This window comes from Sinocyclocheilus grahami, unplaced genomic scaffold, assembly GCF_001515645.1.
Source record: "Sinocyclocheilus grahami isolate Dianchi unplaced genomic scaffold, SAMN03320097.WGS_v1.1 scaffold127.1, whole genome shotgun sequence".
Taxonomy (NCBI): Eukaryota; Metazoa; Chordata; class Actinopteri; order Cypriniformes; family Cyprinidae; genus Sinocyclocheilus; species Sinocyclocheilus grahami.
In genome coordinates, this window is record NW_015505306.1 from 621,809 (window position 1) to 640,653 (window position 18,845).

Consider the following 18,845-nt stretch of genomic DNA (forward strand, 5'->3'; position numbering starts at 1 on the left):
TCACATATAAGCGTGGTGATGATCACTCCAATGATTTTACAGAGAAACCTCTGGTTAGTTCTTTTTAGCCACCTTTACATTAACCTTACAACTTCATACATATATGATTCACATTCATGGGTTAATTGCTATATTGCAGATGCAGCACGGGATGTCCTCCACTCCAGTTCCCCAGATAGTCTTAACTGAGTGTAACTCTCTCCCCACGTCCCCTTCTGAGGACTCAGCAGAGAGCCGGCCGTCTGACAGCATGCAGACAATTAAAGACAATAATACTGGAAATGACATCAGAGTAAGTTACTTCAGCCACATTGTGAGGACTCCCCGTCTGTCGCTATGGAAACAAGACTTGTCAGCCAGCCAAAAAGTCCCTCGGATACAAGACTTGGATGCAGCCCAGAGGGAGCTCCAGAGTCCTGTCCAGGATGTGACCCAGTCGTGCCCGCCCTTAACAAGCAAGAGAGCAATTAAACAGCCCCTGGGGAGGGAGCCAAGGGTTCAGGAGTCTCTCGAGGCGGCGACAGAAATGAAAGAAGAGCGAATGAGAAAGTCAGACACTACAATGTCTGTCTCGTCGCAAAAAGGGCCTGTAGAGACATCTCAAGTGGGTTTGATCCGCACTCAAGGCGTTGGAGGGGAAAAGGAAGACATCTGCCACAGCACATACCGTCGTCTGGACAGTCTGGAGGAGACCATCCGTGAGCTGGAGCTCAGCCTGATGGAGTTCAGCACTGATCCTCACATGGGCAACATCTTCCCATCATCCGTCCAGGCACAGAGTTCCTCCACCAAGAGATCTTGCAGCACTCGACATACAGCACAGACCCCTGCAGATGGAGGAGACACAAACAAACCTGCTGTCCCACCCAAACCATCCTGCATCAGCACATCCACAGCAAAGGTTCAACCTAACCTTCAGTATCCTCTTCAGCCCTGGTCTTTCTGTCTTTTCCATCTTCTTTCTTCCTGTCTGGTGGAAAGTTTTTGGTCTCTTACGCTGGGTTGCTCAACTAGATCAGTTTGTTCTCTTTTGCAAATGCTTTGATAAATTGTTTGCCTCCAGCCTCTGTAGAAATACATATTGTATCTTTCGCACAATAAATTCTCTCGTTTCCTCCTCTTCTTTATTAGCCTGCTACTTTTTTTCTCCTCTTAAAATGACTTTGCAATTTGATTACTTTCCCCTTGTCTTATTTTCCTCTGGTACATAAGACATTATATGTGGTTTTCTTGTAAAATAAAAAGATAAAGCCCAGGGAAGCTCTTCGTAACTACTCAAGTGATTTTGTTGCGTAATTTATGTGGTATTGACTCCTCACATTTGTCTTTCGTCTTCGGAGAGTAGTTGTCAGGATAAACCGCTATGTGTATTACTCAACTCTGCTGAGAACAGGGCTGATCTCCATGAGTGACAGAAGGGAAGGATTTGGATGAAGTCACTTGTGTTTTCTAGTGCGTTGCTTTCAGCCCACACATTTGTATACAAGCCAGCATTGCATCATCCCTCCTAACTGTTGAGTTCAAGCCCCTTGCTCTAGGTCGTTGCACGCTGTTTTCATAGGACAGATGGAGCCCGGCAACCGCAGGTCCACCTGATTGCATGCATTAGATCCTCTTACAAAACCCCTTGTTCAGTGAGGTGCTCATTTGCATAAAACACACAGCTAATGGGCCTTTTAAACTTTAAAAGGTCTGTTGGCTGGTTGTGACTCTAGACTTTAGTCAAGTGCTTGATCTTGTGTAGGTAATATATGCAGAGAGAGAAAAGACTATTTTGTATTTCACAGAGAGATTTTGTCAACTTTGTGCAGAGCCGTATAATTGATATTTTCTGAATTTGATACAAGAAATTATAGGTAATATGTGTCTGTGTGTGTGTGCTGAGATGCATGTTCTATTAAAAACACATCACCCTTCTGCCTGTCTTGCACACTATTCTCCTCCAGCATTTCCTTGCTGGAGGAGATTTGCCTGCCGGCGATGGCAAATACACTGTTGGAAATTGGATGAAAAATATTACCAAATATAGTGCATAGATTCATCTCTTCTTCTCTCTCATCCTTCTCAGACTGGTGGTGGAAAAGTGTTGTCTCGTCTCAAGCACCTGCAGCATAGTGGATCAGAAAAGAGCAAAACAAGCAAACAGAGAGAGGACTTCCTTAAGAACCAGGGTCAACAGCAGGTATGATCTGTCTGTCTTTCTGTCTGTCTGTTGTTCTATATATCAGTTGTTCTATCATTCCATGGTTTTATCTATCGTTCTGTGTTTCTATCTATGGTTCTATCATCCAGTGTATTGTTCTATCGTTCCATCATTCTATCTACTGTCTAGGCCTCTACCTTCTGTCTAGGCCTAGTTTAATCTCAGTCTAGTTTTGGTCTATCTTTAATCTTTGTTTTGATCTTGGCTTTGGTTAATTTTTAGTTTGGTCTAAAAATTAAATGTGTAGTCTTGTATTTAGTCTTAGTTATAGTTTTGGTCTTGTCTTAATCTAGTCTAAGTGCTAATTTTAGGCTTAGCCTGGTCCAGTTTAGTCTTAGTCTAACTGTAGTCTTGACCTCGGTTTTGTTTGTTCATTTTTTCAGTCTTGGTTTTATGTGGAACATGGTTTTAGTCTCGTTCTTAGCCTTATGTTGTGTAAGTTTGTATTAACATTTAAAATGGTTTTCTGAAAGCTAAGAAGATCATTTTCTGCTTGAAACCAATTCATAATGTCTGTCTGAGGGCATTTCAGAGCTCAAAATCCACAGCTCAGACTATAGCCGAGAGCTTTAGGATAGATGTGTGTGTGTGCACGTGTTTGTCTGAGTGTGTGTCAGTCACAACATGAATTGATGCATCAATCGCAGAACATTTGGGACTCTAAAGTGAACTTAAAACCCCCTAGCAGAACAAAGAAACCAGAGACAGGTGGGTCTCAGGAGAAGGGATAGAAAGAAAGCATGAAGCCAGAGACTAGGGAAATGTGAGCTCTACAACATAAGCGAAGTGAATGAGACAGGTGGAGAAAACAGGGGAGGGACTGAAAGATGGATTAGAGGGAGAAAAAGATGCACACGCACATGGACAGCTGAGGGCCTGTGTGCTGTAGGTATGGAGAAGATAGATATGCGGTGCTCTGTAAATCTCCTCACTCTGTGTTTAATAAATCTGGCCCCTGTTTAACAGGCCATGAATATTAGAAAATAATCTAATCTTTTATGGGGAAGGAAGAGAGAAGCAGATTTTGGATCAGAGGGTTCATTGCAACTATAATTACAGGAGAGCATATTTGCTGTTATAGGCACTCCTGCTAAGCTGGATATGATCAGGATTTAGTCTTGTCAGTGTAACAGCTAATTATTCCCTTTGAAGTGGACTGCATATATCTCCTTTTTGTCTTAACCCTCTTAGCAGCAAATGGAAACAAGCATTTATGCACACACATCTTTTCACCCGGACTCATTTCATTGAGGCTCTTTTTCTGTTTGCTGTGCCTTTCACTGTGCCTCTCGCTCTCGGCCTCATCCACATTTGATTTAGTTTTGTACTCTAGCCTTCTCTTAAAAGACTTCATCTTTGAAATGATTGCTCTCCCTGACTGCTTGATTAACACATCACTGCTCCACAAACACTTCACACTCTCTCTTTTGGTCCGATTCACTTATCTCCTTGTCTTTATTGGACTAATTGTGAATTCAGTCAGAGCTGAGTGCAAATAAAATGTACAGCACCTTTCAAAAGTTTTGGGTCGGTAGTAAGTCTCTTATGATCACCAAGTCTGCATTTATTTGATAAAAAAATACAGTAAAAACAGTAATATTGTGAAATATTATTACATTTGTATTACATTGTTTTCCGAGGCATAGTGCAGCATTTTGCGTCATAGGTTCACTTATCTTCAGTTTGTGAACAGATCCAAACTGTAAACCCTACCTACTCTGCATTTCTGCGAGTTCCTCAAACTAGAGAACCAACAGATGGGCTTGGACACTCCCCACCAGCCTGTTTCCAGTGCCACCGCACAGCCAGCATCACACCACCCACGGGAGGCCTGGGGAAGGACTCTTTACCCAAACCCTCATTCATTTGCCAAATCTCACATGTTGGAGATCAAGCTGAGTTCGTTAGATGTCCATCAAGTGTAAAATCAAGACTGTAAGACTATGTAAAACCAAGTAGAGTTGCAATAATCGAAAGTGAGTACTGTAGTAGTCGGTGTTTGTCGAGACGTTTTATTGCTCATATCTATATTAACAAAAAGAATGTTAAAAAATAACAGCAAAACCTTAATGTGGAGGCAGTGTCGCTCGTTCTAATGTAGATTTTGGCTATCAGGCGGACTGCTAAAGGAAAATAACTGAAATTGGTGCTATGATTAACATTCTGTCATGACTTACTCATTCTTATATTGTTGCGAACTGAATGACATACTTTTTGAAAAATGTCTTGGTTTATTGTCTATACAATAGAAGTCAGTCAGGTCTAACAATGTTTTGGACCCCGCTGACTTAAATTGTGTGAACAAAAACATTGTTCAAAGTATCCTCTTTTGTATTCTACAGAAGAAAGTAATTCATGCAGAATTTTCATTTTTGGAAGAACTTTCCCTTACACACACTGCCTAAGGGTCTATTTTTGTTCTCATTTGCACTCAAATAGGTCTTCATATAGCCATTTTACATGTTTGCTGTAACTAGCATATGCGATGGTACAAAAATCCTTTTTATGCCTTATTTACAATTATATTGTGTCAGGGCATATGTAAGCGTGTGTGATGATGGGTGTCTGTTAGTGTGACTTTGTTTGTGTGCAGCATCTGTTGTTGTGTATCTGTGAATGTGTATGTATATTTGCCAGTCATTTTCTGTATCACTGTACAGATTGAAAACGTTTTATTATATAAAGAATAAGACCAGGTGTTATATACAGAAGTGTCCAGTGGGAAGGAGGGAAGTCTCTTTAGGTAACTCTCAGTTGTCTTGTCGTGGAGTTGCTCTCCGACCATCACCTCTTCTGTAGGGTGAATTTCTCAAATCTGACAGACAAATGAAAAATACAATTATAATTCTTAAAAAATCAAATCGTTCTTGCCAGTTTAAGAAGTACAAGGGAAGTATAAGCATAAGGAAAGTGCCTAGGTTATATTTTGACCAGACTATTTTGGCTGTACATCTATAACACATTTTTACCTGTTATAATGTCCTCGATGACCCCGTCTGTGACTTGGGGCTTCACCTGTCTCTTCTTGAGCTCTGCAATCAGATCCATCTGAGGCAGTTTGGGCATCATAGGACCCTGGTCAGAATAGGAGGAATAACTCAGGGGAATAACTAAGTTGTGCAGTTCCACTCAATGCTTTATTTAAATAAAATAATTAAATATAATTTTATAATATATTTAAAAAATCTAAATAAAATTACAAACACATTTTAGAAATGCATTTTTTTTTTACCTTTTGAGGAGTGCTATCTTTCTTCTTTGGGGAAGGGGCTGTCTGTTCTTCTGCTGCACTCTCTTGTTTCTTCTTCTGTTCATTATCTTGTTCTGCTTGCTGTTGTGTGACAATAATACACCACAGTAATTAATCAATTGGTGAAAAGCTTGCAGTATCTTTGTTCTTTGTTTAGAGCTCAGCTCCTTTAACATGCTCATTCAACATTTTATTCCTCTACTGTATTTACAGTATTTCAAGCAATTCCCATAAGCATGTGAACAATCAAATAATAACAGCTTTGTATTTACCTTTAAATATGTGTATGTGTTGACACAAACATGCTCAATAGCTGTAGGTAAATGCTGCTGTATCTCTCACCTTATAAGCTTTGATAAACCTGACAAAGAGTGGGAAGAACATGGAAGGCTGTGTCGTTTTCGGATTCTCTCCGTAGTACTCCACTACAGACGTGTATGCCTCCTTGTTGGCCGAAGAGAAAAAGTCAGCAAGATTTAATGTCTAATAGTTTGTGTGCATTGAGCATACACTGTGGTCTCACCTGTGCGGTCTTGCCATCTTTAACAAGTGAGTCTAATATGTCACTGTTGGCCTTAACAAACTCTTTCAGCGCCGGGATGTCGTCCTGCACCAGGAACTCCTTCTTGGTCCCTTCCATCCCTCTCTCCAGAGATCTCACGTCCTGGAGCACACTGTCCAAAGACACTGAGAGAGCAAAGGAGTGAGAAAGAGAACACATAAACTAAATCTATAATTAATATGCAGCGATTGCATCCCATTGTTTGTAGTATGTACAGTATGTAGTGGGATGTACAGTAATTATGGTATGTCTTACCCAGAGCAGCCTTGTCTACAAAGCGGAGTTCAGTGTGGAAGCCGGCAAGCTCGGGGTATTTCTCCTGCACCATATTTGCAATGAAGTGCATCAAAGTCTGTGTGCGGTCTGTGGACTTAGTGTCCAACAGCTGAAAGACACAAGAGAGTGACACTGAGTGAGAACACTGGGAGTTTTTACTGTGGCCACCAAGGACAGTTATTGCAAAGTTGATGCAAAAGTATTTTTTATTTTGGGTAAATATCCTCCATCACTAAGAAATGAAACAGATCAATATATTTATACAGTAATTATAATGTGAATATAAATGGATGAATGGATGGAAACTGCTTAAAAATGTCAAATACATTTTGATAGATGATTAGTTTCTTAGTCTTTGCAATTAATTAGTAAACAAAAATGCCAGATAGGATGCTTTCATAAAGATTTGAGACCTATTTCATTTGAAATGACATATAACCTGCCAATTTTCACTGTTGATATGTATTTTAATACATTTTAATCAGGGTTATTATAGTTTAAAACTTTCATTTCTAGAAATAAAATAAACTTCAACTGAAATAAAATATAATAATATACAAACTTATTTTATTTCAGCTACTTGCCAAGGCAACTTTTCACATTTTCAATTTTGCATTTTCATTTAGTTTAGCTTGATGTACTAACATAACTGAAAAAAAAAAAAACTAAAATTAAAGTGAAAACAGAAAATATCAATACATAAAAATTATAATAGTAATTATAACACCGATTTTAATAATATATATATATATATATATATATACACACACACATACACACATATGTAGATAGATATAATGATATGATATGATAAATATTGTGTGTATAATTAGTTTTTTTTTTTTTCATTTCATGTTAATGATGTTTTTGAGTTCGTCAACAAAATACATTAAAAAAGATGCGGTGGGGGGGGGAGTAATCTGAAACATTTGAAAAACCTGGAAAACAATGGAAAATGTAAATGTAAAAGGAATTTATAGAAAATTTCAGCTACAGAAGATTAGCTTGCAAAGTTTTCATTCCCATGCAAAGTTTCAATCTTTGTTTCTGCATCAAAGGCCTCTACATGAAAGGTCTCTCATAACTAATACAAAGAGAGCTTCCCAAAACTCTCACCTGGACCTGTAACTTTCTGCTGTTATTTACAATGCATACATAACACTTCAGTCCTGCTTAACAAAAACATGAGCCTTAAAGTTACAATCTACAAACTCACTCACCAGGTCAAGGCTCTGCAGACGGAACCCATACGCTGCTCCTCTTTTACTGCTGTTCATGTAGTTCCCAAAAGCCAAGATGATCTGAACCAGGAGATTGATAAGTGAGCTGCATTGAAGGAGCACACCATACATACCTTTAAGCACAAATGAGGTCTACTCACCTCTAACATCTTCTTCAGCTTCGATGAAGATTTGAGGGACACGGAAGCTGCAATGATTGCATCTAATTGCTATGGAAACAGGTGGAGAAAAATAATGATTTTTTGAATAAAACATATTAATTATACCAGGTAAAACGGCCAAAGAGTGATGTGAACTGACCGGCTGCAGACGTTTCACGCTCTCTGGGAAGTTGCCCATGAAAGTGAGGGTGTTGATCCGCTGAGCAAGGCGTGGGATTTTACCAAAGCGGACCACGAAACGGTCCTCCTCGTTCAGGTCCTCTAGTGGCCGCCCTTCCTTCTCGTAGTTCTGGAGTAACTTCATCTCATACTCCGATGGGACGAAACGTTCCAGAAGCTCCAGAAAGTCGAGACTCAGAGACTGCTGATCATATCTGAGAGCAAGACAGAGAGAAGAGAGTTTCCATGCTGGTTCAGATTGGTTTAAAGCTTATTTTGGTGCAGTTTGCTGTTCACATTTTTTAAATGACCTCTCAATGGCTGTGCAGATGTCGGTGGGGCTCATGCCTCCCTTGCGGAGAGTGATAGCAAGGTTTTTGGCTTTGTTAGGCTCCAGCAGGGACACCTTACTGGGTACCTTCTCAGCAACCTTAACCTTGAGCTTAGAGAGAGCTGCTGGAGGACCTTGAGCCTTGGTTTTAAACTGCTCTGCAAATACATCCATATTCAGCTCCTGAGACAGAGAGTGTAATAGATTAATGGACAGAATCAATTATTTAAAGAGATAACTCAAAAAAAACAAAAATGTAAATTCATTTACTCATCCTCTATGTTCCGAACCTGTATGACATTCTTTCTTCTGTGAAACACAAATTAAAATATTTTTTTCATCCATATAGTGAAAATCAATGTGTTCCAAAGTAATTTTGTACCTCACTGGCTTGCATTATATGAACAAAAAAAGAAAGGAAAACAAACTATTCAAAGAAACAGTCTTCAAAATATTTTATTTTGTGTTTTGCAGAAGTCATACAGGTTTATTTTGGGTGCATTTGAAGGATTTCTTTGCTGTTACCCCTAAGAGTTGTTCATCATTCAGCTCGCTAAACACCGTTCCCGTCACTTGATTGGGCTTCAACGCCTGCCAGTTCAATAGAGGCATCTTGAACTTTGGTTGAATTGGTTTACGTCCCTTTGGTCCTGTGTGAAAGGATGAAAAAGATTGATGTATGGTCACTCAGCTCTGGTTGCATGTCTATATGATTATTTCTTTAATTGTGAAACGTTTAGTCCCTTCACCTGTTTCAGCCCCAGGGGCAGGAGGAGCTCCTGGAGGGGGTGGCGGTCCACAGCCAGGTGGGGGCGGGGGTGGTGGTGGACCTCCGCCAGGAGGGGGAGGAGGAGGGGGAGGTGGAATACGTCCACTTCCAGGAGGAGGAGGAGGTGGTGGTGGAGGAGGAGGTGGAGGGGGAGCTGCAGCACCAGGTAGTGGAGGAGGTGGAGGCGGTGCTGCGACTGGAGGGGACGGCGCTTGTGAAGCTGGATCTGATACAGTCACTATGAACATTAAACAGATGTTGTGTTAATATCAATGTAACCAGCTAAAGGTAAACATTTTGAGTTTACCAGAAGCAGAAGGAGAACTTTTGCACAAGTGCTCCTACCTGTTTGAGTGACAATTTTCTCTACGGTGACTGGAATCACTTCGATGTCCAAGCTTCCAGAGGCTGTGCGCTCCAGTCGGACTAAGCCTTTCTCCTCCAGTTCCTTCAGCTTCACCTCTAGTTTGGACTCCTTTCCACTCACCTCTCTGTTTCTTTCTCTGTCCACCTGTGAGGGCTGTGACAGACGCTCCTGCTCTCTTTCTCTCTCTCTCTGAATCTCTCGTTCCCGTTCTCTCTGCTGCAAAGTGCTCACTTGGGCACAGGACTCTCTCAAGCTCTCCTGTTACACACACATGTAAAGGTTAGAGACAATGATTGATTCCCAATTTTGATATTCCTATTATTATTCTAAGAATGTATGTACTGCACTTTGCATGGATATGCATGCTTAAGTACCGTATATGAGCTGCAAAAAAAACTTTAATATGACTATGTGTTTGGTCTAATTTCTAGTAAAAATGCCTAAAAAAAACTAAATCAAAACAAAAGCACTCACATCACTGGAAAAACTCTCCAAACAGGATTTCAAAAATTAAACCTAAACATACTTTACATCTAAATATCTCAAATAAAATCAATTTATTTTCATAAGATAAAAAGTTTTCAAAGAATATCTTGAATTATTGAATTATTTTTAATTAAATTCAAATTAAAAACAAATAAACATAATTAGATACATTCTCTGACAAGTTTCTCTGACAATTGTGCATCTTAAGTAAACAATTTTTTTTTTTTTATTAATAGTCATTTTACTACATCCAGTTTATATTTATATATATATATATATAATGTTTTTAATTTTAGTTTTTCTTTATTTATAAATCACAATTTATAAATTCAAAACAATCATGGGTTAACAAAAGTGATGTACGTAAAATCACTTTAAAGGCATTAAAGAACAAATAAATCAATGTACAAATTTGGAAACAATGCTATGAAACATTTGACTTACTCAAAAGAAAAAGAAAATAAGCCATCACCTGTTCAAATAAAGCAGATTTAAGCATATATTGGCAAAAAGGAAGAAAATGCACTGTTCGGATGGCTACAGGGAGATAGTTAATTGTTATATAATAACCCTGAGACACACTACTTCTAATCTTGAATACTAATAGAATATAGTATGGATAGTATGCAACGAAAGGAAAATGCAGTGGGTTACCTTAAGCAGTGCTGACTCTTTAGTGGCCTGCATTAGATGTTGTTCTAGTTCTGCCATTTTTTCCAGTGCTCCATTCTCATATTCCTGCAATCTGGCATTCAGCTACAACACAAGAATACACACGCACTTATGAGGAACAGTACAGCCTACCTGCAACATGAGGTATGTGTGCTATGCAGTAGATGATTATGTGCAAATGTATTTGTGTCCATAGAGTATAGTTAACCTGTGCATTGGTCTCCTGCAGTTCTGTTAAATGCTCCATTATTTCCCCTTTATTTTCTGCATCCTCCAGCAGAGCTCCAACATCAAACACATTATCCAAGTACGCCTGGATTTGTACTTGCAACTTCTCACTCTCCATCTCCTTTAAGGACTGCAGAAACACACACACACACACACACAAAGAAAAACAGTTGTGTTACATTACAAGGATAATGTGCAACTTCATGAATACACGCTGCATATAAAACATCTCAAATCTAGGATCCAATCCTGTGTTAATTATGTGCAAGATGTTCGTTTTGCTTTTATAATGTATTTATCTGTCCTGTACACTAGACTTACCTCTAAGTACTGGTCTAGACCCAGCTGGGTGAACTCATACTGAAGATGCACACGGAAGTTCATGTTCTCCACGGAGTGGACCACAATGTTTATGAACTGCATGCAAGCCACCTGTGAAGAAAAAGATCAAATGGATAGATTTTAAAATCATTCATATTACACACATAAAAAGAAAAATAGCGAGCAGGCTAACTGTTATGTAAATCATAACTGATAACAGATGTTATTGACATCAAAGCTCACCATGAAGTCTATATTGCTGTCGTCATTCATGAAGTACTCCATTAGCTTCTCAAAGCGGTTCTTCTCTCCACTCACCTGTGAGAAGGTGGGCCAAGCTTAGAGGTGAGTGTTGAGCATGACACTTGTAATATCCTGTGCTACAAAATGTCTAGACCTTTTACTTGTGTCTGAAAGGTATTTTTGTAGTATTGGTAGCGTAATTTTTTATATTTGTCACAACTACCATTTAAAGTTTTTTTATTTTTAAAGAAACTAATATTTTTTTCAGTAAGGAGGCATTAAATTGATTAAAAGTGATAGTAAAGACATTTCTAATATTACAAAAGATTAATATTTCAAATAAATGCTGTCCTTTTGATCTTTCTATTCATCAATGAGTCCTGAAAAAAATGTATCAGTGTCCACAAAAACATTAAGCAGCACAACTGTTTTCAGCTTTGATAATAATAATAATAATAATACATGATTTTGAGCAGAAAATCAGCATTCGAATGATTTTGGAGTACACTGAGAGGAGGTAAAAGATTAAAAAAGAGTTATTTGCGTTTTTAAGCAATACATCTGGCCCTGGGCAGAAGAAAATGTATCTTGACCTTCTGCAAAACCTGACCGAAACATTTTATGAGGACATCCCATTTGATAAAAAAGTGTTTGTACATGAGTAGAAGGCTAGTCATCTTACTTCTTTAAAGTTGTCAAAGGCCAAGATGATGATGTCATGTCCTCCTCTAACCAGACACACTGCAGCCAACAGCTCCAGCACAAGAGCCTTAGTCCTATGAACAGTATATTTAAATAAATTACAAACACACAGCCCCTATATCCCACAAAAAAAAACACTCACCTGGGGGTTTTGTTGTTGAGACTGAGTGTAATTTCATTGACGCATCTGGGGTGAGTCATGACTAAATTGAACCCAGACTGTTAAAAAAAAATAAAGGTGAGTTACATAAAGTTCTCCTAAAATGACCTTTGAGTAATGAGGCTAGTGTTTGAATGTGTTCCTCACGCCAACATACCTGATAATTCATGATAGCGCGCAGACACATAATACAGAGGTGAACGTCATCTCTTTGGCTGGCCAATCGGGCATGTCGCATAGTTTTTCTGCCATGGGTCAAGTTGCTTATTCTAATGTGGAAAGGCACAGAATGAACAAAAGATGAACACTGAGTTTAAAGTGTTGGAGTACACGTATTAGAATTTTAGTCCTTATACTGAGCAGCGATCCCTGTATTTTGGGGTGTGTTGTAATGATGACTCACCGGACAGTGAGTGCACGTGCCGCTCTATTCATGCCGTGTGTGGGAGAATGGTTGACATTTTTGGCTAGATCCTCCACTGATCTCTCTGACAACCTCCTCTTGTCTGATACAGAACCACCGTTTTCCACAGATTCCACTTCAAACCTGAGAAACATCAGCACAGAAATTAGGTCATTTTCATCCACTGAGAGACTACACACTTAAAAATAAAGGTTCTTTATAAGCATCTATGTTTTCATTTAACATCCGTGGAACCTTTCCATTCTACAAAGGGTTCTTTAGATTTTTTAAATGTCCTTCGGACTGCACTCTTACAAAAGAAAAAAAGTGGCTTTTCACATTAATGGCATAGAAGAACCGATTTGGGTTCCTATAAAAACCTTTCAGTGAGCAGTTCTTCAAGGGATAGTTCACCCAAAAATGAAAATTACCCCATGATTTACTCACTCTCAAGCCATCTTGATTTTAGTCAGATAAGCCGAGGGAGGGTTTCTCACCTGAAATCGCTCCTATTAGACATTAGGAGAAAGAGGAACAATAAATGGACTGATTTCCATCTGTGATGATGGAGGCGTGTAGAAGATATTTAAACGCAATTTGGTCGTATAAAATAATAAGGTTGAATAATACCATTCAAAAGTTTGGGGTTGGTAAGTCTTTTTAATGTTTTTAAAATAAGTGTCTTGTGCTCATAATTAATTATTTGATTAAAATACTGTAAAAAGAGTAATATTGTGAAATATTATTACCATTTAAATTATCAATGTTGAGAACAGTTGTGTTGCTTAATATTTTTGTGTAAACCAAGATATATCTCTTTGATCAATAGAAAGTTCAAAAGAATTACATTTATTTGAAACAGAAACCTTATGTACTGCCACTTTTAAATTAATTCCTTACAAAAATAAAATATATAAATAAAAAATCTTACTGATCCCAAACTTTTAAATGTTACTGTAAATCCATCTCAGATACTCTACTGTATATGTATGAGAGAGATATGTGACATTTATTGACGTTTCTTCAGTTGTATTAATACATATTTTCCCTGAAGGTGGTATACAGCCTACATTATGCCCATGGTAAGAAATACATTTTAGTTATGTGCATTCGTTGCTATGACAACCTGTGCTCTCTGTACATGCATAGCTACAAAGCCTGCATCCCAAAGTTGTCATAGAGATGCAAATATTAACACAGGAAGTGTGTTCACCACCTTAAGAGTCTGACCTCATACTGCTGCTCTTATTTTCCCCTTTTTCTGTCTTTTCCCCCGTTGAGATGTCTGCTCACTATCAGCATTTACATCATCTCCTTCAACCACAGACTTGCATCATTCTTTTTACTGTCATTAAAAAATTAAACTAAAATATACACAAACATAAAAATACAATTCCTTTGCCAAACTTTCCATTGTGTCTTTGTAAGCCTACTTAAATTAACATAATTTACATAAAGAGTCATTTCTGTCAACCACTGTTGTTTTTTTCCCTTCTTAAAGGCTATGCATTCTCTGAAACTGATCACTACAAATGCCTCAACCTGTATTTTAATTATATTGTCACTACATAGAACAAGAAAATCAGGTTAGATCATTTACATTTTAAGCATTTTTAATTAACACTAGAGATGCTTTAAAACATTTTCAAAGGCCTTTAACATTTTCTCCTGATATGTATGTATGACATGATATGTATGATTAACATGATGAATTACTTTTACTTTACTTTTAGTCATTTAGCAGACGCTTTTATCCAAAGCGACTTACAAATAAGAAAAAGTAATTAAAACTAAAAGCTAAAACTCTATAAATACTACATATATACACACATTTAAGAAAATGAAATAAATTAAATAAAAATGACAAATGCATACAACAACATTTCAAAACTAAAATATTTAAATGAAAAAAATTATAAATAAATAAAAATAAAGCTAAAAACAATTCAAAAATATTAAAAGAACAAAAAGGTATGAGTATAATAATGATTCTAACATAACACTAAGCCAAACACCAAAAACCAACTACATATGTGTATGTACAGCCACACACACATACAGGTGCATCTCAATAAATTAGAAAGTCGTGGAAAAGTTCCCAAAATGACCATGGTGTTGGTGTGCTTGACTGGCCAGCAAACTCACCAGACCTGAACCCCATAGAGGATCTCAAGTCAAGATCAAGAGGAAAATGAGAAACAAGAGACCAAAAAATGCAGATGAGCTGAAGGCCACTGTCAAAAAAACCTGGGCTTCCATACCACCTCAGCAGTGCCACAAACTGATCACCTCCATGCCACGCCGAATTGAGGCAGTAATTAAAGCAAAAGGAGCCCCTACCAAGTATTGAGTTCATGTACAGTAAATTAACATACTTTCCAGAAAGCCAACAATTCACTAAACATTTTAGTTTTTTTTATTGCTCTTATGAAGTATTCTAATTTGTTGAGATAGTGAATTGGTGGGTTTTTGTTACATGTGAGCCAAAATCATCACAATTAAAAGAACCAAAGACTTAAACTACTTCAGTCTGTGTGCATTTAATTTATTTAATACACAAGTTTCACAATTTGAGTTGAATTACTGAAATAAATGAACTTTTCCACGGCATTCTAATTTGAGATGCACCTGTACATATACGTGTGTGTATATATATTATTTCATTTCCATTAAATGTTTTTTTTTTTTCTTTTCACCATTCAGGCGCTTATCTAAATTGGCCATGGCTACATATCATGCCGTATACACCCCAAAACGAAAGAAAATGTAAAAATGGCAACAAATAAATAAACTTTAAAGGACATATGAACCCTGGTTAAAGTCCTCATATAACTTGTATAAGTTTGGTTTTTGTATTTGTGTCACAGTGTAAAGATCTCTTTTATGCTTCTGGTGTGTCTAAATCTAGTCTAGCAGATAACTTCCTTTCAAAGGTCACACCTACACTGCAGACATGAAGTATTATGAAAATGCAAAACTGCTCAAAAATGCAATGACAACGTATTTCAATATGAATAATGTCTCACTCTCTAAATGAGAACTAAACGAGAGAAACGATCAAGATACTCTCAGTTCTACTCTGCTGCCATTTAAAAAAAAAACAATGTTGAAGTTGATTGACAGATGACAATAGTAGTATCTTACCTGATCGCAGACAAGCTCCCATTTCTTCTCATTGTCGTACTGACTCAGAAGCTTCATCTTGTCAGGAGGCAAATTCATGGAGCTCTGAGAAGAGAAATTAGAGGTTCATCACTGTAACCGGGAGATCAGGTGAAATCTTCTCTAGCAGAACTGTACAAACATGCTAGCAGGATTCTAATGACTGCAGTCTCAATGTTTGAAGCTTTGTGAATAAATACACTAATAAAGAAACATATTGCTATTCTTATTGGTTGACGTGCACCATGCACATCCATCACAAAATACTGGATTTCAATAGACAGATTACATCCATAATACTGGATACTGCCGCCAGTGGTACGTGACCTAGAACCAGGCTATAACTGTTTAAGAAGAAGTTTGTCAGTGTTATAATACTAATTGGTTTGTGATGTTGATGGCAACATCTGAATCCTAATAGCATGGCAAAGTCTGAGTATGATATATGAAAGAGGCTGGCATGAACACGTGTAAATTGCAACTGGTTAACTTTTTCTTCAGTTTCAGTTAATATCTGATTTGCCATTTACATCATGAATTTGTAACATTGATAATCACCATTTATATCTGATGCAAGACAATGGTTGAATGGACATGGGAAATGTCTACATTATAAAATGTGTATGATACAATTATTGTTCCTAGTTTAGTCTACTTCAGATTGTTAAAGGGACAGTTTGGCCAAAAATGAAAATCCTGTCATCATTTAGGCTACTATTTACCTTAATTTCATTTCAAACCTAGATGGTTTTTGTGGAAATTTTGAAAAAAAGAATGTCTCAATCAAAGTCTATGGGGTCCACTGTTGTTTCACAGAAGTCATAAAGGTTTGAAATGACATGAGGGTGAGTAAATGGTGACACAATTTTCATTTTTGAGTGAACTATTATATGATGTGCATATCTCATACATTAATTTCCCCTTACGTTTATATTTATCTACTTAAGATCATATGCAGTGTGTCATCAGTCTGACACAATGTGACTTCCTGAAAAGATAGCACGGGGCTGAGTTGCTACATGTCTTGCATTTAAACATTATTAGCAACAAAAATTCATCATTAGCCTTATGTTTTGTACTTTCACACCACATCTGGAATTGCACCTGTCAACCAAATTAAGAGGGTGTGTTGTAAAAAAAAAAAAAGGTGTAAAGTTTACTGTAGAAACGTTGTGTTCTTGGGTGTTTCCTCCTGAAGCACTAAGACGTTTCCGCTTAGAGCATGTTTTTTTTTTAAGGTTGTGTGCACAAAGAGCGAAAGCGCATTTAGAAACACATTGAGCGGTTACTGAAAGAACAGAGAGCGGGGTGGGTGGGGTAGGGTGGGGGACTAGCTGTGGTCTACTGGTTCAAGAGAGTGAATAAAGTGCAGACTAGATTAAGCTGATATTATATATAATGCACCAAATGCACAGTGCAGGGCATATGGCAGTAGCCTGCAATGAGGACATCACTGTGAAGTGTTACCATGTGTGATGCACCTATTCTTTAACATACAATGGTAATCTAATCAGAGTAGTTGCTTGAATTTATGGTGTCAAGGACAAAATTGCAGGGATTGTCCCAAACTCCCCCATCCTCTGAGCATTGTAAAAATGAGTTTAGTGGGTCCAACTCATCACGGGGCCAGGGACAGCCTGGTTGTGCATAGACCAATAAGAGTATTTTGAGAAGGATCAAATGGCCATTTGTTATATGAAAGTGCTTTTTTTTATTTGAGTAAAAATAAAATGTTATTTTGAGAAGTTAAAACAAGAAATAAAGTCATACTGTGAGATATAAAGTCACAGTTGAGACATATAAATTTGCATTCATGAGAAGTAACAATATTCATTCTATGATGGAAACAGGCTTACATAATGTGTTGCTGAAGTGGAACCAAATGGAAGATAACTGAGCTTCCATTAGGAATCAATTAAATGATACAAGAAATTGCTCAATAAACGGGATGGCATATCTAGGAGTATAACCAACTGACAGTGGTGTCTTGCACTGAAACAAAAGACGAAACAAAGGTCAGTCATGACAGAGAATATAGGACCTCTTGTTGTCTTATGACTTCTCTTAAGAAGTTGCCTAATTTGTCATCCCGTCACTACCATTTCCTATACCAATAGCCCATGTGGAACTATAGTGACAGTAATCAGATTGTATTAAGTCAGAAGGTTTTTTCCAAATGTTACTTCATTTTTCATTTCAGGTGGAAGATTGCATTTGCTTTGAAATGTTCATATTGTGTCTGATTATCCTTTTAATATGTTGTGCCCACTGTCTATGCATCAAGAAGTTCCTCTGGGTTTTTTTCCCCACAGCTAGTATTTATGTTTCCAAAATGCAAAAACAGAGAATTTAATACTGTTGTAGTTCCTAACACGGCTGTTGTTTTTAATCAGAACAGGAAGTGCCAAGATTAGCTGCTTTTGCTGTGTTGATATTTAATATTTACATGTCTGTGTATAAAAAAACTCACCAAAACCACACTGAAGCGTTCTTCAAGCTCTTCCTCAGGAGGCATGGGTAGTTTAGCAGGGGCACATTTCTTTTTAGGTGTGGAGGGAGCAACATTTGACCCTCCTGTTGAGCCTTTGTATGTACTGTATGACACTGATGCTGTTGATCAGGGCCTGTTGTCACAAGCCTACTTGTTTTCTCTAGAAGATTATTTTTGTGAATTCTGGCCTAATATCATAATACTTTTGTAATGACCTAAAGCATTTACAAATCTCAGTTAATTTTTTAACGTTTACTAATACATAATTAAAATCAAAAAGTGTCTCTGTTCATATTATTTAATGGACCTGAACTAACAAGAACAGTTGTATTTTGATTAACTAATAAATGTATTGATACATACTGTAACAAATATATTGCAGATTGATAGCTAATGTTAGCTCATGCATTAACTAACATTAGCTAATGGGACCTTATTGTAAAGTGTTACCTTTGTAATAGCTGTTGGACAACTGAACACAATAAAACCACACTGGCATTTTTATTTTATTTTATTTTATTTATCTATTTATTTTACAGATGATCAAATCTGTTTTATAACTACATATAACTGATCTATTTTTTATTCAATGTATTTTAATTTATTAAATGTTTATCATTGGTTTCATTTATTATTTAGTGTTGTGTTCTGCTAGTCA

The 18,845-nt window shown here is 37.4% G+C and overlaps 1 protein-coding gene and 1 pseudogene across 1 annotated transcript; one reads left to right on the forward strand and one right to left on the reverse strand.

Annotated features, from left to right (window-relative positions):
* On the forward strand, positions 1 to 4,128 carry LOC107590426 (uncharacterized; annotated as a pseudogene).
* Positions 4,129 to 4,665: 537 nt separating this feature from the next.
* LOC107590427 (formin-like protein 1) lies at positions 4,666 to 18,278 on the reverse strand. The gene is made up of 25 exons (XM_016279171.1): positions 18,167 to 18,278; positions 15,679 to 15,762; positions 12,990 to 13,043; positions 12,874 to 12,914; positions 12,535 to 12,678; positions 12,289 to 12,400; positions 12,114 to 12,190; positions 11,952 to 12,045; positions 11,270 to 11,344; positions 11,027 to 11,137; positions 10,686 to 10,835; positions 10,460 to 10,561; positions 9,298 to 9,577; positions 8,933 to 9,190; positions 8,709 to 8,833; positions 8,164 to 8,366; positions 7,833 to 8,067; positions 7,673 to 7,741; positions 7,512 to 7,592; positions 6,271 to 6,400; positions 5,977 to 6,140; positions 5,796 to 5,897; positions 5,436 to 5,534; positions 5,173 to 5,278; positions 4,666 to 5,018 (listed from the first exon to the last, which is right to left on the reverse strand). Exons 1-25 carry the CDS (start codon positions 18,209 to 18,211, stop codon positions 4,954 to 4,956), a joined length of 3,006 nt encoding a protein of 1,001 aa, XP_016134657.1. The 5' UTR covers positions 18,212 to 18,278; the 3' UTR covers positions 4,666 to 4,953.
* Positions 18,279 to 18,845: the final 567 nt, after the last annotated feature.

Excerpts from the sequence above, each read along its gene's own strand:
- LOC107590427 (XM_016279171.1), bottom strand. The coding sequence starts at position 18,211 with ATGCCTCCTGAGGAAGAGCTTGAAGAACGCTTCAGTGTGGTTTTG. Across the intron at positions 12,915-12,989 it reads ATCTGACTAAAATCAAGATG|GTTTTTATAGGAACCCAAAT; the intron begins GCTTGAGAGTGA and ends GCTCACTGAAAG. Across the intron at positions 11,138-11,269 it reads ACAGCAATATAGACTTCATG|GTGGCTTGCATGCAGTTCAT; the intron begins GTGAGCTTTGAT and ends TTTTCTTCACAG.